Genomic DNA, 21,030 nt, shown 5'->3' with positions numbered 1-21,030 from the left:
TTGGGGGCAACACCGGGTGGGGGTGTGTGGAGGGCAAGGCTCCCAGTGAGAAGGGAGCCGAGGCTGGCTCACTGGAGCCCAGGTCCTCAGTGTCTGGTGACACCTGCTCCCAAGACCCCCTCACAGGCAGCTTTCCTGCTCCCACCCCTGCCTGCCTCATCGTCCTTGCCAACAGCCACCCTCACCATAAGTGCTGCCCCAGGGCACCCTGGGCTGGACACTAGGGGCAGCGACCAAACCAGCAGAAAGAATGGGGGCCTGGCAGAGGGGCCTGAAGGAAGAGGGTTTTGTGGGACATGGGGGAATCACAGCCCCCACTTTCTATTTCTGAATCACCCCAGGACTTCTTCAAATAACATCAGGGGTGATGCCCCCACAGCAATACTTTCCTACTCCGGTGGGGAGTAGGCAGGGGCCTCTCCAGGGGCTCTCTGTTCCTCAGGTTCCTCTTGACCCCCTGCTCCTTTTCCGCCACCTCTCCTTCAGCCTCCACCTCCCCCCTGCTGAGTCCAAAGCTGCAGGGAGGAGGCTGGATTTGGGGCCATATCCACTGGGAGACTCAGGGGGCCCTCCGATGTGCCTGGTGGACCAGTTGTGGCTATAGGCTGGGGTGAGGGTTGTGCCCACCAGAACCACCCAGGCGCCTACATCCAGGTTACCTCCCTTATGACTGGATCCATCGGGTCATCCCAGAACTGCATTTCAGCAGGCCAGGTCGGGCGGCCAGACCTGCCCCTCCTTCTCAGTGCACCCTGCTGCAGCTCGTCAGTACCAGGAATCCAGCACAAATCGGTCTCTGGAGCTCAGGCCCGGCCATGATGACATGTTTCCCATGGGGCACCGTTAGGTTCGCAGGCTGGTTCAAACAGGCCCACAGCAGGCCTCTTCTGTGGCCACGGTCAGCTCTCCCCCACATGTAGACTGACCCTCAAAAGGTACCTGGGCTGCCCTGGCCAGCTTGGCTCAGTGGATAGAGCGTCAGCCTGCGGACTGAAGGGTCCCAGGTTCGATTCCGGCCGAGGGCACATGCCTGGGTTGTGGGCTCGATCCCCAGTGGGGGACTTGCAGGAGGCAGCCCTGATCAAAGATGTTTCTCTTTCATCAATGTTTCTCTCTCTCTATCCCTCTCCCTTTCTCTCTCTAAAAATCAATAAAAAAAAAATTTTTTTTAAAAAAGGTACCTGGGCTTACCTGCCATGCTTAGCAATAATGAACTGGATGAGACTCCTAGGAGGGCCTTGCACGCACATATAACCACATACCCATGCACACACTCCCTAGCACACATATACACATTCATGCAGACATGTGTGCACACCCATGCCTTCACTCACAGATGTTCACATTCATGCACACCTGCTCACTAGTACATAACATGCACACACCCATGCACACAGAAACACCTAAACATATGCAAGCCCATGCACACACCTGTGTATACACAGGCGGAGCTTCCCACCTGGTGACATGAAGAAAGCAGGCCTGGATGTTTATGGAATGCATGAATAAGAACTTAGCAAGCACCTGCTGTGAATTGTGCCTGGGGACAGAGTGGGAACAAATACTTAATTCCTCTCTGTGTTCCACTTTGCCGGGCACACCCCTGCCTGCAGGCAGGAAGGACCAAAAGGTGCAACTGGCAGAGGCCCATGGTGGCCCCACTCCCCTGCTGGCTGCTTGGTGACCCTCTGGGGACTGGACTGTCCGCTACACTCCTTCTCTAGACCAGAGATGGGTTCTCAGTCCCTCAGGGGCCAGCAGGTACACCAAGGCCCAGGCTATGGGTATTCCTGAGGGCAGCCGTAGGGACAAGTTCTGGGTCATCCTGGCTGGGACCAGGGTCTGGCCTGGGTCCCGCAGCCTTGGAGAAAGGCCTGGCTGACCCCCCTAGCCCCTGTTCTGGAGGTATTAAAAAGCTTCATGCCGAGAGCTGAGGATGGGAGAAGAGCCGAGTGTCTGAGCAGCACTCCCAGCTTCCTCTCTCCTCTGCACCTCGCTCTCACGGCCTGCCCGCCCTGCCCTCCTGCTGCCTGCTCACCCCCCAGAGCAACTTCCACCATGTCCGCCTCGGCGAGTTCCCACTGAACAAAGGCATCAAGCAGATGTACATGTCCCTGCCTCAGGGTGATAAAGTCCAAGCTGTGTACATCTGGATTGATGGTACTGGAGAAGGACTGCGATGCAAGACCTGGACCCTGGACAGTGAGCCCAAGAGTATAGAAGAGTTGCCCGAGTGGAATTTTGGTGGCTCTAGTACTATGCAGTCTGAAGGCTCCAACAGTGACATGTATCTCGTTCCTGCTGCCATATTTCAGGACCCTTTCCGCAAGGACCCCAACAAGCTGGTGTTCTGTGAAGTCTTAAAGTACAACCGCAAACCTGCAGAGACTAATTTAATTTAAGATATACCTGCAAACGGATAATGGACATGATGAGCAATCAGCATCCCGGGTTTGGAATGGAGCAGGAATATACTCTCATGCGCACCACTGCGGCGTGGGAGCAGACGGAGCCTATGGCAGGGATACCGTGGAGACTCACTGCCAGGCCTGCTTGTACGTTGGCATCAAGATCTCAGGAACAAATGCCGAGGTCGTGCCCGCCCAGTGGGAATTCCAGATAGGACCCCGTGAAGGAATCGACGTGGGAGATCTTCTCTGGGTGGCCCGTTTCATCTTGCACCGAGCGTGTGAAGACTTTGGAGTGATAGCAAGCCCATTCCTGGGAACTGGGATGGTGCAGACGGCCACACCGACTTCAGCACCAAGGCCATGCGAGAGGAGAACGGTCTGAAGTACAGAGGAGTCCATCGAGTGGCTGAGCAGGCAGCACCTGTACCACATCCGAGCCTACGAGCCCAAGGGGGGCCGGGACAATGCCCGGCGGCTAACTGGATCCAATGAAACCTCCACCATTAACGACTTCTCCGCCTGCGTGAAGAGCCAGCACCGCATCCCCGGGCTGTGGGCCAGGAGAAGGGGTCCTTTGAAGACCGGCGCCCCTCTGCCAACTGTGACCCCTTCGCAGTGACAGAAGCCCTCATCCGCACGTGTCTTCTCAGCGAAACTGGCGATGAGCCCGTCCAGTACAAAAACGAAGTGGACTAGACTTGCAGCCATCCAACCCCTTCCAATTACTTCTTCATCCCGCTCCCACTCTTGCCCCTCAATTGTCATAACAAATGTAACTCACAGGGCAAAATATAAAAATCTTTTTTTATTCCTCGTGCCCAGTTGATATCTCTTGCTTTCTTTGGCCAGGTTAGAGGGGTCAAGTTACTAGTCTCTTCACACACACACACTCACACACACTCACTCCCCTCTCCCCCCCCACCCCATCACTGAAGCTTTCTAGTGTGTTAGTGGGGAGGGGGGCGGGGAAACATAACCACTGCTTCACTTAATCAGGTGTTTGTCCTACAGGTCTAGCTATCTGGCCAGTGAGCATAGTATTTATGAAGGGAAGGGAGGGTCTTCTTCTTCTTTGAGGAGCTGAAGGGGGTAGGAGTGCTAGGCTTGCTCTGTGGTTAGGTTAGATACTCCCTTTTGTGGGGAAGTTCCATTTCTTGAAAGGCTATAACCAGCTTTCTTCTTTTTTTAAATTGACTTCAAAGAGGAAGAGAGAGATAGAAACATCAATGAGAGAGAATCATTGATCAGCTGCCTCCTGCACGCCCCCTACTGGGGATGGAGCCTGCAACCTGGGCATGTGCCCTTGACCAGAATCGAACCTGGGATCCTTCAGTCCACAGGCCAATGTTCTAGCCACTGACCCAAACCGGCTAGAGCAGGGGTGGGCAAACTTCTTGACTCGAGGGCCACAATGGGTTCTTAAACTGGACCGGAGGGCCGGAACAAAAGCATGGATGGAGTGTTTGTGTGAACTAATATAAATTCAAAGTAAACATCATTACATAAAAGGGTACGGTCTTTTTTTTTTTTTTTAGTTTTATTCATTTCAAACGGGCCGGATCCGGCCCGCGGGCCGTAGTTTGCCCACGGCTGGGCTAGAGCATAACCAGCTTTCTAATTAAAGTGAGAACTAGGAAAGGTGGGGGGCAGCAGGCAGGAAGATGCCCTCTTACCTGCCAACTGTGACCCCTTCGCAGTGACCTGCTTCCCTGGCCTGGGGCTGAGTACCCTCACTGGAAGGTAAGCTCAGCATAAAGGGACAGAATGGGTAGCCCTACCTTCGAAGAAAAAGTTCTCATTGCTTGGTCCTCCGTTTATAACACAAATCAGAGTAGTGTTTTTGTATTTAAATGAGAAAAAAATTATATATATGGGTGTGTGGATATGTGTGCTTTTTCTAAAGGAGACAAACCGTTCTGGTCACTGGGAGCCAAATTTGAGGGGGGGGGGGGGGGTGAGGGTGACGGTGCTTGAAAAGTTGGCTGTTAGGGGCTCTTAAACCCTCACTACCATTTAAGGGTTTCTGTGCCCTGCCTGCCCTTCTGGACATAGTTGGCTAACAGGAGCAAACAGCAGCAGTCACCCAAGCCCCCTGGCTTTGGTTTATAAAGACACATATATGCACAGGGGTTTAGAAATATGAGTTGGCTGGTCTACTTGAGCATGTATGTTACTGACAAGGGGGTATTGGGTTATTTTCTGGGGAACTAGCATGTCACTAAAACAGGCCTTTGATGTATAAAAAAAAAATTTTTAAGCAAAACCAATTTAGATTTTAATCATATTTGCAGGGATTTGAAGTCTCTGTTTTACAGAATTGCTTGTTTGCTTCCAGTCTCCTTCCTGTCTGCTCTTAGAGGGGAGGGGGACAGGACTGGGGCTAAACACTTGTAATTTTGTATCCTGGTGTCTGTTCTGAGTGTGAAATATTCCTTTCCACTTATTAAGATTCTGAGGAGTTATTTTTTCTTTTATAATAAAAAAAAACAAACCCCACCTTCAAAAAGAAATAAAGCTTCATGCCTAACTGGTGTGGCTCAGTGGTTGAGCACTGACCTATGAAACAGGAGGTCACGGTTCAATTCCCATCAGGGCACATGCCCGGGTTTCGGACTCAATCCCCAGCAGGGGTGTGCAGGAGGCAGCCGATCAATGAATCTCTCTCATCATTGACGTTTCTCTCTCTCCCACCCTCTCCCATCATCTCTGAAATCAATAAAAACATATATTTTTTTAAAAAGGGACGCTTCAGGCCTGTGATTAGAGGTTAGGTGGTCTCTGGGGGAAAGCCCCTCTGTAGCCTCTGTGGGAGGCCAGAATGAAGCCTTCCTGCCTGGAGATGGGTGAAGAGCAGGCTCTTCTCAGAGGACTTGCCACCCTTTCTCTGCCTCCTCCAGCCTGCTGTCCCAGCTTTCTTTGTGGCCTGGATTCCCCCATTAACACCCTCTCCTGATCTACTACAGGGCAGGGGTCTGGTCAGGTTCTGTGGGGCCAGTGAGGAGGGGCACAGATGGCAGGGCAGCCTAGCCTCCAGTGACACCACGCCCAGTTGGGCTGGGAGGGTGAGTCTGGAGTCCCAGATGGGGCCCCGGATGCAGCCAAGGTGGTGGCCAGCACATGACCGAGGGCACAGCTCCCCCATCCCTGGTCTCCCCTAACACTGTTCTCGCCCAGACCCAGAGCAGATGCTCGACCAGAGGGCTGTGGAGAGGAAGGGCAAATACTCTTGGAGAGACCAGGAGATTAAAAGGGAAAGCAGATGTATTTCATGCCTTAGTGAAATGTATTTCATTTCACTTAGTGCTGTGAACGGAGGTTAAGGAGAGACATGCCCTCATCTGTCACCAGTCCCCTTTCCCACCCTTGGCAGGGGTGTGGCTCTGACACAACTTTCCACTGTCTCCAAGCAGTACCCCAGGAGCCATCTGCCAGGCGGGGTGTGGCAGGCCCAGGTCCAGGTCAGTAGCAGGAAGAACACTTTGGAGAACCTTCTAGCCTCAAGGACCAGAGGTCAGCCATGGCTCTGATATAGCAGGATGCCTGACTGTGCCTCGAGCAGAGCCCTAGGTCTGTGCACCACCAAGAGCTCAGGTGCTCAGGAGGCATGGAGCAGGGGACAACAAGAGGGGGTGCAAATCAAAGCCCCTAAAGCCAGAGACTCACCTCTTCCACCCGGGGGTTGTGCATGTGTCAGAGTTTCAGTCTGTCTCAGGGAAGCACAGCTCGCTCCAAAGGTGCGAAGTGGAGCTGCTTCCGCTGAAGGCGCACCTGGGCCTCAGCACCCACAGGCCTGCCACAGGCTCCGTGGGACTAACAGCTGCCCTACAGGCTGAATTCTTCACTGCCCCGATAGGGCTCAGTGGCCGGTGGGTAACAGGGCACCCGCCAGCCACTGCCACCAGCTCAGGGCAAGACAAAAGATGCCAGAAGCACCTGTTGGATGGACACAAGTAAACACAGGGGAGAGGAGGGGCAAAGAAAGGGGTCAAGGGTTGGTGCCTGCCCTGTGCAGAGCCCTGGAAGGTTCCAGACATGGGCTCTGCAGGAGGCCCAGCAGTTGGGGCTCCTCGAAGGGAGCCTGCACACACCAAGCACCCGCCTTCCCCTCCTGTCTGTCCTCTGGCTTCCTGGAGCTACAGGGCTGGTGGCCCCGAGGCTGCCCCGGAAGCCGTCACTTGCCCCTCCTCACACACCCCATGGCAGGCAGGCTGTGCCTGGAGGATGAGGACCGAGGGGCGGGGCTCCCTCATCAACCTCCGGACCCAGATTATCTGGCTGTTTCCTTTCCAGTCCTTGGCTAAACAGAAGACAATCTAAGGACTTTGACAGGGACGCCTGATATACTCTGGAACCTCTCCCAAGTCCCCACCTGGCAGAGGGAACTAGAGGCATGTGCAGGTTTGCTGTTGACATCAGGGATCTGGGTGCGGCCAAGTTTAGTCTGTTCAGAAAGCAAACTCCTCAGGGCAGAACTTGGAGTCCTTTGCCATGTGCCCGGGCTGTACACAGAGGTACGGACGAGCCCAGCCCCCGGGCAGGCAGTTCCTACCCCCAGCCTGGGCAGACAGAACAGGTCCCCACCCAGCCTGGCCAGGGGCCCCACACCTGGAAACAAAACAGACACTCCCGAGAGGCTGGAAGTGTGGATTGCCGGAGACTCCCAAACCTGATGATCGAGGACATCCTAGCCAGCCTCAGCGAGCCAGAGCACTCCAGGGGACACAGGAACAGGAATTTCCCTAAAGCGTGGAGAGCACCTCAGGAGCTATCCCACAGCGGCCACCAGTGGGAGCCAGAGCGACTGCGGGGAGGGTGGCATTGGGGGTGGGAGGCTCGCAGCGCCCAAGGACGTGAAGGAATTTGAAGCTGGTGTTTCTGGCCAAAGTAAGAGACAAGACAGGTGGGCACACTAAACTTGATGAGGCATCGGTGCTTTAAAATAAGTCACTCAAAGATGATCTTGTCCCCCGGCATGTGCTGCAGTCATCCCCTAGCCAATCCCCAGGCTGGTCAGTAATAGACAGGTGGACGGCCCAGCTCCACCCTGGCCACTAACCATGCCCAGTGTCGCCAAGAGCTTTTCCATGCATTTTAAGATATTAACAGTTGCTCTGCTCATTCATAAATACACAATTTTATTTGCTATTTTCAGGGGAAACTTAGGCATTAAACTGTCAGCTGATAAAATACGGATACCTAAAAAAGTATAAAAGTATAAATATCCCCTTAGAATAAATTTTAGTGAATTAGGTCTTACTATCTTTAAATTAAAAAAAAAAAAGCCTATCTATAATGTCAAGGTCACAAACTAAACAACAATAAGCGGCCAGCAGTGCCCCACAGGTATACCCTGAAGCCCCCAAAGGCCGCCCTCCTCCCAAGACTCCATGAGGAAAACGGGTCGCCAGGGGCTAAATGTGCCCTATAGAAAGGCTGCTATAAATGGCTGAAGCCAAACATTTAACAACATACAACAGACCTTACAAAAAGGAGTAGGTAAGTCCTAGGTGCTGGAGAACTTGGTTAATCAGGTTATTTATTGGCAAAGAAGAAGAGGGCACAGGTGAGATGCCTCCGGAAGCATTGAAACTAGACGTGCCAGACTCTGCCCGACATGTCAGCAGCCCCGGTGTCAGTGTGCACAGCTCCCGGGGGAAGCCGTAGGTCAGGAAGCAGAGAGCTGCTTGTCCGAGCCAGGTCCCCCAGACTCTAAGAGTTTCCACGACCATCTCAGAAAGGTCTGTTCTCAAAGCATGTGGACAGCAGGTTTTAAAGGAATCCTAGCAGTTCCAATGTCATGTAAGGTGGGCAGAGCCCATGTGTGGAGTCTCAAACATCCCAGAAATATCAGAGAGAACTGCATAGTTATACAAAGAAAATGAAAGAGCCGGCAAGAAAGAGAAATATGTGTGATGCGCTGTAAACATCCAATTTTCAACATGACCCGGAATTTCAGCTCCGGAAGCCAGGTGGACAGGCCTCCCGCCTGACCTCCATCCCAGGCGAGACAAAGGCACTGACGAGCGCCAGCTCCTCCAAGAGCCCATGGGTGGGAGGAACAAAATTTCTACCTCCCTTTAAAGGACTTAACAGATCAATCCAAAATGCAGCAACACTTTTAGGTATTTCTAAAAAGTAAAAACATTGGGAAGTCTATCCACACTGGAAATAAGAGATGCAAAGGTCTCTTGCCTGGAAAATACAAGTGAAGAAGACTTGACTGCTCCAGGCCAGGTCAGGCCAGGGGAACATGGCTCTGAAGGAGGCCCAGCCGTGGGGTGGGGTCCAGGAAGTAGTGAACATACAGAGGCCACCTCTGTCAAAAGCTGCCCAAGGCTGCGAGAACCAGTCACACCTGGGCATGACTCTGACCCGAGAACCAGGGCCTGGTGCGGTGGGGTGACCAGCGGACACCCAGAGCCTGGGGCCACAGCACTGTGACCACTTCCTACCAGCAAGGCCCAGGCTCCATTACAGACTGTTTATGTAGCACCAAGAACGCTGTCCTCTAAATGATCTTCGGTGATTAAAGGGGTCGGTCAGGAGCATCCTTCCTCGGGCCTGGGTGGCACTTGGAAAAACCGAGCGAAGGCTCCCATAGCAACGCCCGCCTGGCCAGCACACCTCCTCCTAGTGGGGGATGCCCGGCCTTGGACAGCTGGTCACGTCTCTCACCACCCACCTCAGAGGCAAAAAAGGATTCACACCCAGATCTCTATAGAAAATTGTCAAAAGCAGGTTTCTTCTCACGGCCAAGCTTCCTCGACATGGCGGTTCATTTCATCTTGGGAAAAGTAAAACGTTTCATCAGCTGTCAACATTGAGCTCCTCACATCCTTGAACCTCGTTCTTGCAAAATCTGAAAATGCCAAATGCAGAGAATGAGGACTTGGGTTTTGCACAGGGAGGTGGGAACTACGCAGGGAACCAAGTGCCCTGCTTCAGGAAATGGAGCCCACAGACCCCAATCAGCCTACAGACGGCTCGGCTCAGGGGCCTGAGGAAGCCAGTACCACAGCTAAGGTCTGAGAACAGGCTGGGGCTCAGCCCAGCTGACCCTCGATGTAGGGGCCTGGCTTGCGTGCCTCCTGGCCTACACGAGGGGCTGGCCCCTCCAACTCTCTCAACCCTCCATCCCAACCTGGCATCAGAAAGGCATGCTCCCGCCTCCACCAGGTGCCTCCCTGGGCTTCCTCCAGGAGGTCTGAGGAACACAGGCATGGCTGGAGGGGGGACAGCTCCTTATCAGGCCCCAAGGACTGCCAACAGCCGCCTCTCTCCCTCCCACTCTTCCTTGGCATTTCAGGGCCAGAGCAGCCGACCACCCCACCCAGCCCTTCCCTCACCACTGGGATCTATTGTGCATCCCATCCACTTCCAAATCGGACTGGGGAGTTCCTCAAGGCCTGGAGCCACCTGGGGACAGCCTGTGCACTGGCAAATGCCCATGGAGTTGAACCCCACACCGATGGAGGAGCTGGAACCACCCTGTGTCCCTCGGTGGGGGCTTCAGGGCTGGCAAATATTGCTGTTTCCATACATCAAGTGTGGCTGCTAAGCATCGGTAACCAGGACAGATAGGCCACAAGCCCCAGCCCAGCCCATCCTAGCCAAGGCCAATGCTGTAAGATGACCCTCCCGAGGATCGCATCAGCAGTGTAACAGCGAGCCGCCCAGGGGCATTCTGCACTTGAATTTCAGAGCTGAGATATATGGCTTCGAGGACAGTGTGTGCTTCTGAGCCCTGGGGCCCAAGCACAACACAGGGATATGCCCTGGAAGGGAGCCAGTTCTGCTTGTGCCAGGCCCAGATCCACATGGATGCTCTGGCCAGAGTGAGGTTCACTGCCCCCCAGCAAGACCCTGTAGGGAAGAGGCAAAATCCTCAGGCTCACACTGAGTGTCCTGCTGGCCCCCAACTCAACAGCCAGGGCACCACCCCTAGTAGGCACAGTCCCTCAGTCATCTAGGCTCATCCGAATGACTCAAGAAAAGGCACAAATTCTTGGGAATTGCTCCAGCTGTCTCGATACCCCTCTACCCCTGCTGTCCACAGGTCTGGGCCCCTTGAGTCTGAGAGCTCTGGGGCTGCTCAGACAGCCCATGCAAGGCATACCTTCCACTGTACTGGAGGAGCAAAGGCCCAGATCAGCCCCTGAAAGTCCCTCCTGCCCCCAGGTGCCAGTCACAGCCCCAGGCTGTGACTCTTTATCTTTGCTGTTTGCAGGATAAGCTAGGGCTGGCAGGGCCCAGGAAGTACAGAGCTGCCCTCACTTTGTGGGAGCCCAGCAGAGGAGAGGGAGTGACTGAATCTGCAGGACTAAGTGGTGAGGCCCACACACATAATGAGGCCCACATAACCGGAACGTGGCCTGAGAGCAACGTGACAATACAGGAAGGGCTGCCCTGCCAGAGCAGGAGCCCCAACAACTATCTCCTAACGAGGATAGAAGACCCCTCCTCCGAGGACCTGTCTGCCCTGGACACAGCTCTTACCTGGGCCACCGCCCTCAGGGACCAGGGCAGGCCATGCACCATGAGCAGCACCCCCACAGGCAGGCCTAGGCAGATCCGGAGGCTAGGGCAGCTCCAGGGCTGCTCTGTGATCAGCCCACACCCACCTCTCCCACAGCCCAGACCTTAATGAGGGCCACCACAGCAGCTCCAGCCAGCAGATGCAAAATCAATCACTGAGAAGGGGAGCTGAAAGAAGTCCCCTTGTCCCTCCCCGATGTAGGCCCAGTGCCAGTTCCTGGCAGCTAACCAGTAGGTACAGCTCCTCCAAGCTCACGCAAGCTCCCCTAAAGCCTCGCCAAGTTCCTATCACAGTTCCCACCAGTGGTCACCATCAGGCCAAAGTCTAGGACCTGTTGTCCATCTGCTGCTGAGCCAACTAAGATGTGGCCCCAAACTGAGAAGGGCCACAAAGGCACACTATACACCTGATTTCAGAGACTTTGAAGTAAGAAGCATAAAGTATCCCAACGATTTTTTAGGTTCAAATTAAAATACTTTGCACTGAATTAAGAGTATTAGCATAGCCCTAGCCAGTTTAACTCAGTAGATAGAGCATTGGCCTATGGACTGAAGGGTCCCAGGTTCAATTCCAGTCAAGGGCATGTACCTCAGCTGCAGGCTCGATCCCTGGCCTTGGTCAGCGCACGTCCAGGAGGCAACCAATGGGTGTGTCTTTCTCACATCAATATTTCTCTCTCTCTCTCTCTCCCCATGCCTTCCACTCTCTAAAAATCAATGGAAAAATCAATGGAAAAATATCCAAATATCCCCAGGTAAGGATTAACAAAAACAAAACTAACAAAACAAGGGGCACTAGCATCAATTTCCCATTCTTCCTAATGTGGCTGTTAGAAGATAGATGGAGCTCATGCTGCAAGTCCTGGGCTCTGGCAGCTGGTCTAGCCCAGTGGTCGGCAAACTCATTGGTCAACAGAGCCAAGTATCAACAGTACAACGAATGAAATTTCTTTTGAGAGCCAAAATTTTTTAAACTTAAACTATATAGGTAGGTACATTGTTATTAACTTAATTAGGGTACTCCTAAGGCTTAGGAAGAGCCACACTCAAGGGGCCAAAGAGCCGCAGTTTACTGGCCACGGGTCTAGACCTCTGCTAAGCAAACATTTTCTTAAAGAGTCATATAATCATATAAGTAAATATTTTAGGATTTATGGGTCAGAGGGCAAAATGGAGGATGTCATGTAGTTATATAATCACCCCCCACAAAAAACAAAAACAAACAAAAAACACACCAACAACCACTGAAAGTGTAAAAAAAGCCCCCAGTCTAAACTTCTCATGGCCAGAGGGTTGGCCTCTCAGTACCTCCTGCCTTTCTGAGCTCCTCTCAGGACAAAGGCTGAGGGTCCCAACCTGCAGGGCTCAGACTACAAGGGGGTCCCTGGTGGGAGAAGGGGACCCCAGGTGATGCCTGGCTCACCCACCTTCTACCCACCTTCTGCCCTCTCAGGGCTTCGACTTCCTGTGTGCAAGACAAGGGAGTAGGCCAGGTGGTTCCTGCCAACAGAGAATGAAGTTGGGTCTAGAACCAGCCGGGCCTATGAATCTCAGGCAATGAGAGAGGCTGGGAGGTGGCACAGAAGTGAGGAGCCGCTGGGGCCTCAGGAGGCACACAGAGAGGACCCACACATACTCCACCAGCATCCTCTGCCCGAGGCGCCTGGGAGTAGAGGCACTCTGGACTTTGGCTTCAGGATCAGAGTCCACCTTCTGCATCACAGCCCGCCTCCTCGGCCCCGAGCCCATGGCCCAGCAACAGGGTGGGGAGGCTGGCAGCCTGGTGAGGAGGCCTGACACACTTCTCAGGCCCCCCAGCAAAGGTCTGTCTCACCCAGACAGGCGTCCTACAGGGACAGACAGCCCACTCCCAGGCAGGCCAGCTCTACTGCAGGTCTACACAACTGGCAACTAGTGTGGAAAGTTCTCTGTCAACTACAGGCATGAGACAGACACAGCAGAGGAGGGTCTGGGTCAAGGAAACTGAGGTATGGGGTCCATTGCAAGGGCGGCAGAGCTCACCAGGACATTTACACTTAATCTGAGTCATTCCCATCGTGACCCGTCTCCTCGTCATCACTCTGGCTCGGCACACAGCATGCGGCAAGGGAGAAGAAGAGAGGACACCATCAGTGCAGGGCAAAGCAGGGGCCAGCAGAGGGAAGCCGGCCCAGGGAGTCCTCAGGGACCATGGATGCTCAGGGCCAGGAACTCCCATTGTTCTGAACAGCAAACCACAGACCAAGCCTCATCTTGGGGGCCTGGGCCCCGAACGTACACGACCAGATCACACCATGGAGGAACACGGGGCTCAAGCAGCTCCCTTGCCCCATCGGCCCTGGGCCCTGGCACTCCCAAGTGCCCGAGGAGTCCTTCCCCCTTGGTAGTGAAGAACTGAACCTTGCCCTAACCGAGGTCTGGGCTCCGCACTCGGTTCCTGGTTACACTCGGACAGTCTGACAATGTGATGGGAGGCAGGATCAATCGGCCAGGAGGCTGGAGATTGCAATCAGGTATGTGGGTGATTAATCATCAATCACGTCTACGGGACCAAGCCCAGGAAACTCTCTGGACTTAGAGGCTATGGGAGCATCCTGGTACATCTGAATCCTCCCTCTGTACTTCCTGTAATAAATCGTCACCGTGAGCATAACAGCGGTGAGTTCTGTGAATACTTCTGGCAAAACACAGAATCAGAGAGGGGTTGGGAAGCCCCTAACTTGCAGCAGGCGGTGGGTTTGGTAGCTCTTGTGTGGGCCATTCCCCCTGATGGGATGCCCCACCCCCACCTGCTCTTTCCAGCCACTGCCACCTTGACAAGGGAGGCTATTACGGCTGCAGGCTCTCATTGGTGAACAGGTAAGACCGCAGTAGTGACATTCACTACCCTCAGGACGTGCAGCACTGCTACAACCAGGCTGCACGTGGGTGTCCCCAAAGCACCCTCCCCAGTCCAGCCCAATGGTTTTCCATGGCTTTCCAGAGGACCCAACCGCGCTCCACATCCTCGGGAACTCCTGCCACTGCCCCCATTTAGAAGTCACTGTGGCCACCACACTTCAGAGCCAGGTATTTTTAGAGAGAGAAATAGGGCCGCGTTTTCAATGACAAAGAAATTTGGGGTCATGCCAGGAGCTCCCTCATAGCACAGACACATTCTTCTGCAGCTGAAAAAACCACCTGAAGGAAATGAGGTTGGGTGGCTGCCCTACTGAGCTCGGCTATGAAAACTTGTCAAGTTCAGAAATAAAAGCTTCTAAAAATAAACAACTTATGAGTCCTGCAATTGCTCGGAGAGAGATGTGCCTTCTCATGAGGCTGGGGGATCGCAGGGAGGTGGGTTCACCTTCCACCGCAGATTCTGTGGGAGGTACGTCCCCAGGACCTGGCACCGTGACTCCTCCATCCCTGGCATGTCTGCATGTGTAGGGAAACTGCACCATCCCCCACGCTGTCCTGTCCTGAGCAGCAGCAGGACAGCCCACACCTGAACACTTAGCCGCAAGCACTGCAGAAGGGCAGGGTGGGGACTTGAGGACTCGGTGGACCCTGGCATGGACAATCTTGCGATGGTAAAAATGCTGCCTGGAGCCGGTGGAGGGCCAGCAGTCAGTGACTCTGCTGTTAGTTGCCAAGCCCACACCTCCAAGAAAGACCCTAAAAGGTTCACAGGGGTGGTTCTGAGCAGGTGGTGGCCAGCCAGTCTGAAAAAGCCCTGGGAGCCCCGGGTAAATGTCATCAGTTAAAACCCTTCTGTTTCTAGCCCTGGCTGGTTTGGCTTAGTGGATAGAGCGTCAGCCTGCAGACTGAAGGGTCCTGGGTTCGATTCCAGTCAAGGGCACATGCCTGGGTTGCAGGCTCGATCCCCAGTGGGGAGCATGCAGGAGGCAGCCGATTGATGATTCTCTCTCATCATTGATGTTTCTCTTTCTTCCTCTCTCTCTCTCTCTCTCTCTCTCTCTCTCTCTCTCTCTCTCTCTCTCCCACTCTGAAATCAATAAAAACACTTTTTTTTTAAATCCTTCTGGCTCTGGATTATTCCTAAACTCACTCAAAATGCCCTTTGGCAGACAACACCCTGAGCCTTCACCAGGGCTGCCACAGAGCCTGCCCCCACCTCCCGGGCTCTGCTAAGGCTGCTTAGACGCCCCCGCACCCCGCCACCCCCTTCCCTACCTCTCCTCCCGAGTCCCCTCAGAGTTGGCTGCAGGACTGTCTGGCTACCACCTGGTTCAAAGGTCTACCTGCCAGGTACAGCCAGCCCAGCCAATGCTAGGTTCTGTCTGTCTTGCAATCCCTGACCTCAGAAACGAACCCAGAGGAGATGCCACTAGTTTTTTCCACCTCTGGGGAAGGCCAGCTGCTGCTCCCTGCCACAAGGCTAACTTGAAAGCAAATGACATGGCAGTTCCACTTTGGCCCTGGCTGCACTGCCCTGCCCAAGAGACAGAAAAGCCGGTACCCAGTAGGGAGTGATGCCAGTTTATATAGGTACTGGCCAGGGCCAGGCCGAGACAATACTCTATGGACTCTAAAATAACAGAACCTGCAGGATCCACTTCTTTTACAAACCAAACTCAACTCCCAATTCAGGATGGATGTGGCCAGGGCAGGTGCCACTCGGGCCCCACCCGGAAGCCTCCTGGTCCCAAATCTCCAGGAAAACAGCCCACAAAGGGTGGCATCACTTAAAAGCACAGCCACACACTTCCAGGAGCAACTCTGCCTGTTAGAAGAGGGAGTCGGCGGAGAGTGTGGGTTGTGAAAGCCACAGGGGCTCACCCTGTGGGGAAGCTGTGTCCAAAGACCTCTTGATCCACCACATCCTGCGGGGCGCATATGTCCTTCATTACAGGACTCTGCCTATGACACTCATGCGAGAATTACAGGATAATGAACAAGCAGCCCAGGTGAGCGAGTGCCAGGAAGCCTGCATCGCAGGGAGGGCAATGAGAACAGCAAGGAACTATAAAGCCTGAAGGGAAAACCAACCCTACAAAGGGTGCCTTCTGCCCACACGAGCCCCCTCCACTGGCAGGAGGCCAGAGTACCCAGGGCTGCTGCCTGCCTGCTGGCCCACCATTACTCACCTTGGCTTTCTCGCTGGGCTCACTGGTAGTGCCGTACGGAGAGTTGTGCAGCTCCTTGGAGACCACACAGAGGAACTCGGCCTGGTCTTCACTCCCATAGTTGTAGGAGGAGCCAATGCTGACCAGCTGCGAGGAGAGAAGACAGGTGTGACGTGGGCAGAGCCACATATGCACCAGGCTCAAGACCAGCCCGCCCACCAGGAAGGAAGCACCAACGTGCGAAAACCCGTGGCAAAGACAGTCGACACGAGGGGCGACTACAGGACAGGTTTCAGCCAAGAGATTTTTAATGAGATTATGAAAAATGAAGCCCTGACACATCCATATTTGGGCACATACATGCCCACATCCACCACACGCGTAAACCTCATGCAGGACAGGCCTTCTCTGCAGGATGGTCAACAATTTCAGGGCCTAGCCGGTTTGGCTCAGTGGATAGAGCATCAGCCTGAGGACTGGAGGGTCCCAGGTTCGATTCCGGTCAAGGGCACATGCCCAGTGGGGGACTTGCAGGAGGCAGCCAATCCATGATATTCTCTCATCATTGATGTTTCTCTCTCTCCCTCTCCCTCTTCCTTCCTCTCTGAAATCAATAAAAATATGTATTTTAAAAAACACACAACAATTTCAGGGTTTCTGGGCCCACAGGAGATGCTGCCTGACCCCAGGGAGAGGGCAGCACGGTGTGAAGGATTCCAAGATGGGGGTGTCATGTTCAGAGATGGTCCTCTTGGAGCAGGCAGTAGAACTGGGGCATTTAGCACACCAGATGCTCCCTTAACACAGGCCCAAAGCACATATGTGAGAACAAACACATGCACACGAGGACAAGCTCCCAGTCTGCTTGTTCTCGAGTGGCCACCAGGCCTTCCCAGGAGAAGCCAGGATGGAACCTTCCTCCCCAGGGGCTATTAACCGAGAAGGCTTATCCTCTGGCGGCAGGAGGAAAGGCTGGCAGAGAAGGGCCGCAGAGCATAGAGCTGCCTGAATCTCGAAGATGATGCTAGGAAGCTGTGGCTTTGCGTGTCTCACTCTGTGTGAGTCTACATCTTCGTGGGCTTCCAGGTCACTACCACCGCCATACAGGCGCCAAGGGCCAACCTGCTTGCTCCAGCCTACCCCAGGGCTACCAAGGGCTTCGGTGCTTTTAAATGTAAAATTAACCAAAGGAAAACTACTACAATTGTAATAAGACCATCAATAGCATAATTATAGAGCTAACAAACACCTGGAAGGCCCCTCAATCTCTGGCCTCCCTAAGTATGAACCTATACTCATAGGAGAGGCCAGAGGTGTGAGGCAGCTCTCAGTGCAAGGATGTGGGAAGGATGAGATGAGAGTGGTGGGTGCAAGTGAGGGACGTTCAGAGAGGTAAGGCCAGTGTGATCAGAGGAGGGGAAAGCACAGGAGGCCCATGGAAAAGGGGGGACACGCTCTCCCTGTGTTTCTAGAAGTCTGTTCCAGGTTCACAATCGCCCCTCAGGAGATGGGCCCTGCCCCCTTTGGACCACAGTGGTGCCTGGCCCTGGATGCAGAATGGGCAGTGGTGTGCAGTCCCTTATCACCGGGTCTGCCTGGAGGCCATGTTTCCATGAAGCATGCAAGCCTCTTCCAAACCTCACTCAGAACCTCGTTACTGACCACTGGGTGATCTGCCCCACGTCCCCTGCAGCAGGTCCAGCTCCTGCTTCTGAGAGTAGAGTGTCTCTCATTAAATAAGCATGACTCTGGTTCTGGGCTTTTACTGGCATGAACAATGTCCTCAAGGAACAAACTAGGCAAAGGGAATTAAGACTTGATGAAAAGAGAGGACCCTGCTCTTTTCAATGGATTTAGGATTCACTCAGAGGAGCTAAGGACAAAGTCCCTAAGCTGATCATGGGGAGGAAGATGCCCATGCAGAGAAGTGCACTCTCCCTCCAGCAGGAATCACAGAGGAATTAGCTCTACCTGAGGGTGACCCAGTTCACAGATCCTGAACTGATGATTGCTGCTCCCACCTCCACAGCCTTTGTCCAGGCAGCACACCAAGAGGCAACAGGAGGGGCAGTGGGAGACTCCGGAGTGAGTCCAGAGCGTAAGAAACACATGCGGATCACAGGACCCGCCTGGATTCCCCAGGGCAAGGGCAGGGCAGGACAAGCTGCAAAACCATCAGAGCAGGACACACAGAGCAGCCCTGGTGGCTGGTCCCAGGGTGTAGGGAGGGACACAAATGCTGGTTGCACTTATCTTTAGTGACGTCTTAAGGGGACTCCAAGCACTTACAATGCAATCCATTATTTCAAAAGACCCAAAGAATAGGGGTAGACTTAATTAGGAGGGATGCTGGGGTGACCATGTAATTTCTCACACTCTCTCTGGAGAGCACTTGCCCCAGTTGGCAGCTATCAACAGAGGAAAATCCAAGAGGCCAGAGGGGGCCTCGTGATCAGGGCAGTCACTACGTAGGGCTAGGGCCACAGGGTCACAACCAGTACCCTGGGCTGGGGGTCAAACAGGGTCACAAGCCCAAACCTCAGAGTCTCTGCCTAAAAAAGTGGAATAGCAACACTGAGCTGATAGGAAAGGTGCTGGGCACTCAGAGAACACCCCTGGTGTGTTCTGAGGCCACAGGTCCTGAGTGCAGCTGCATGGGACGAGAGCAGCATACAGAGGTGCAGGGAGGGACAGAGAGCAGGAGAGAGGACCCGGCATTCAGCACATCAGTCCCAGGCTGTGGCAAGAGCAGAGTTGAGGAAAGTGGAGGGACACAGCCAGGCCAGCATCCTCAGCATCTTTCCAATCAAGGGCAGGAAAGGGGCTGGAGGGTTTGAAAAGCAGTCCCACCAGAAAGGCCATCGGTGCCACCTCCAGCACAAAGGAGCCCGAGGCACCATCTGCTCAGCCAGCACAGGAGGGGCCTGGTGGACATGAGGTGGGACAGGGAGGTTGGGCCAGGCCAGGATGTGGCCAGAATGTCAACCACACACGCATTAGACACAAGACAGAAGCTCAGAGACCAGTCCTCCCAAAAAAATGATCTAGAGCAAGAATAACTGCAGAATGAATGAGGGGGTGGGGCAGAGGCACAGGCTGTTTTCGAGAGGGGCCAGTAAACCACATTTCCAGGAATCACAGGTGCCCATTGCCTCATGATTTACGGTCCCTCGGGCCAACAACCCTGAGGACCCAGGTGGGGTCATTATAATTAACAGGCTGACATCAATCCAGGTGGAGGGGAGGGGGTATGCATGTGCGCTTCACCTGTTCAAACTTCCAGCCATCGGACATGGTGGACACCATCTGCGTGAGCTCCTCCTCCTGACACTGAAGTACACGGTAAACATGCTTCACTGGCACCTGCAAGAACAAGGGCCACAGGTGAGACAGGCTCCACATGCCCTGCTGCTCCTGCCCCAGCCCAGCAATCTTGCCCGGCTGCTGATTCTGGAGACAGCCCAGCAGGAGGCCCGGTGAGGCTGACATATCTTTCCACCTCTCAGGCTCTGGTCATGACGCCTTGAAGTGGCCCCAAACACATACACCGAAACAAGACAAACAGGCTGGAACAGCTGCCGTTTCCTTCTTCCTTGTCTGCCTCCGAATATATTTCAATTGCGACATTCCGAAGTAAAATGAGTCATGTTCCTAAAATGCCAAGAGCGCCTGTGTCTAGATGTGAATGCACGAGGATGTCCATCTTTGTTCTACAGGGAACCACACCAAGTCCCTGAGCCCAGCTGGGGAGGGACTGACGGGAAGGCCTGAAGGCAATGCGGGGCCAGCCTGGCCCCTGATCCCAGCAAAGCTTTCATTCATGCACAGCAGCTCAGACATGAACTGGCTTGGACTGAACTGGCTTCCAAAACATGGACATATCTTTTGAGCCAGCCACCATCCAACCTTCTCTGAGCTCTGTTCCAGGCATTTCTGGTGCTGGGAGCCCCTGAGCGGGTCTGCTCTCATGGAGCTGCTACTCTAGCAGGAGGAGGCGGCCACCACACACAACACGTGTGTAGCCAAGGGGAAGGGGCCGTAGGAGCACTAAGCTGTTCTGTGATGTTAAAGCAGTGACTCACACTAGTGACACTCAAGTGACAGGGTCACAGCCTAAAGCACATTGCCTTAATTTGTGAAACAGTGAGTGACACTGGAGTACTACCTCACCTGAGCCCTCTAATCCGCACATCGGCCCTGTGACAAGGGGCTCCTCTGCCTCCGCTATGCCACTCTGCAAGGGAAGACTGAGGCATACAGTTTGTACTGGTCCAGGTCACACAGCTCATTAAGTGGGGCTGCTGGATGGGGGAGGAAAGTCCAGGAGGGGGGGGGAGGTGGCGAGGAACAGGGAAGCCTGAGGGGGAGAGAGCAGAGACACTGGGGTGGGCGTCCTGAGGAGAGACTGGACAGGGCTAGATGAGTTTGCCCTTCATGCCTGCCACGGTGCCATCAGGCACTAGAACAATTACAGAGGAAGACGGTCATCAGATAAGACAGCCAGATCTCAAGGCCTCATGAGGGGGGGGGGGGAGCTCCACATTTGCACCAGGCCTCGGAAGCTTCCAGCACATTCATCACTGGTCTCACCTGTGATGTTTTGCTGTCTCGTTCTCTAATTTTGTCCTTTACAAGTTTTATTAGTGAGGTGATATTGTAAAATTCCGCTTCCTCCAACACTCCTGGAATAAAGAAAAATAACTATAATTTTCACCAAATCAAAAAAGAAACATTTCACTATGGACCTGTGGCCTATGCCTGACCACTAAAGGCTCCTCAGCCCCCATCCTAACACCCAAAAGTCACCATGCAGACATTGTTGGCTCTCGGTAGGGCTCCCCAGGACTTGGCACAGAGGGCTCACATGGAGAATGATGTGTTTACTGAACATACTTCTGCATGAATCCCTCCATGTGACCTGCTGGGTCCAGAACTCAGATACAGCTGGTTCACACACAGGTCCACGAGTGTGGACTGTGAGCTCCACGCTGGGCACGTGGGATGGAACACAGGCA

General features: G+C 53.9%; 1 protein-coding gene and 1 pseudogene across 2 annotated transcripts in view; one reads left to right on the top strand and one right to left on the bottom strand.

The window, feature by feature from the left end:
- Positions 1-1,691: 1,691 nt before the first annotated feature.
- LOC132232959 (glutamine synthetase-like) lies at positions 1,692-3,228 on the top strand (annotated as a pseudogene).
- Positions 3,229-7,526: 4,298 nt separating this feature from the next.
- Positions 7,527-21,030, bottom strand: part of KCTD5 (potassium channel tetramerization domain containing 5) — a 34,194-nt gene continuing 20,690 nt past the window's right edge. The window contains exons 3-7 of one of the 2 annotated variants that reach the window (XM_059692806.1): positions 20,606-20,697; positions 19,283-19,378; positions 16,037-16,162; positions 12,969-13,027; positions 7,527-9,270 (exon numbers count right to left, since the gene is read on the bottom strand). In XM_059692806.1, the coding sequence (XP_059548789.1) occupies positions 12,983-13,027; positions 16,037-16,162; positions 19,283-19,378; positions 20,606-20,697 (359 nt within the window). In that variant the 3' untranslated portion in view covers positions 7,527-9,270; positions 12,969-12,982. The remainder of the gene's footprint in view (positions 9,271-12,968; positions 13,028-16,036; positions 16,163-19,282; positions 19,379-20,605; positions 20,698-21,030) is intronic. The other variant, XM_059692807.1, reaches the window with a different exon arrangement.

The sequence above is a fragment of the Myotis daubentonii genome, chromosome 4, assembly GCF_963259705.1.
Source record: "Myotis daubentonii chromosome 4, mMyoDau2.1, whole genome shotgun sequence".
In the NCBI taxonomy this organism is placed as follows: domain Eukaryota; kingdom Metazoa; phylum Chordata; class Mammalia; order Chiroptera; family Vespertilionidae; genus Myotis; species Myotis daubentonii.
This window is presented reverse-complemented; position numbering and strand designations above follow the sequence as displayed.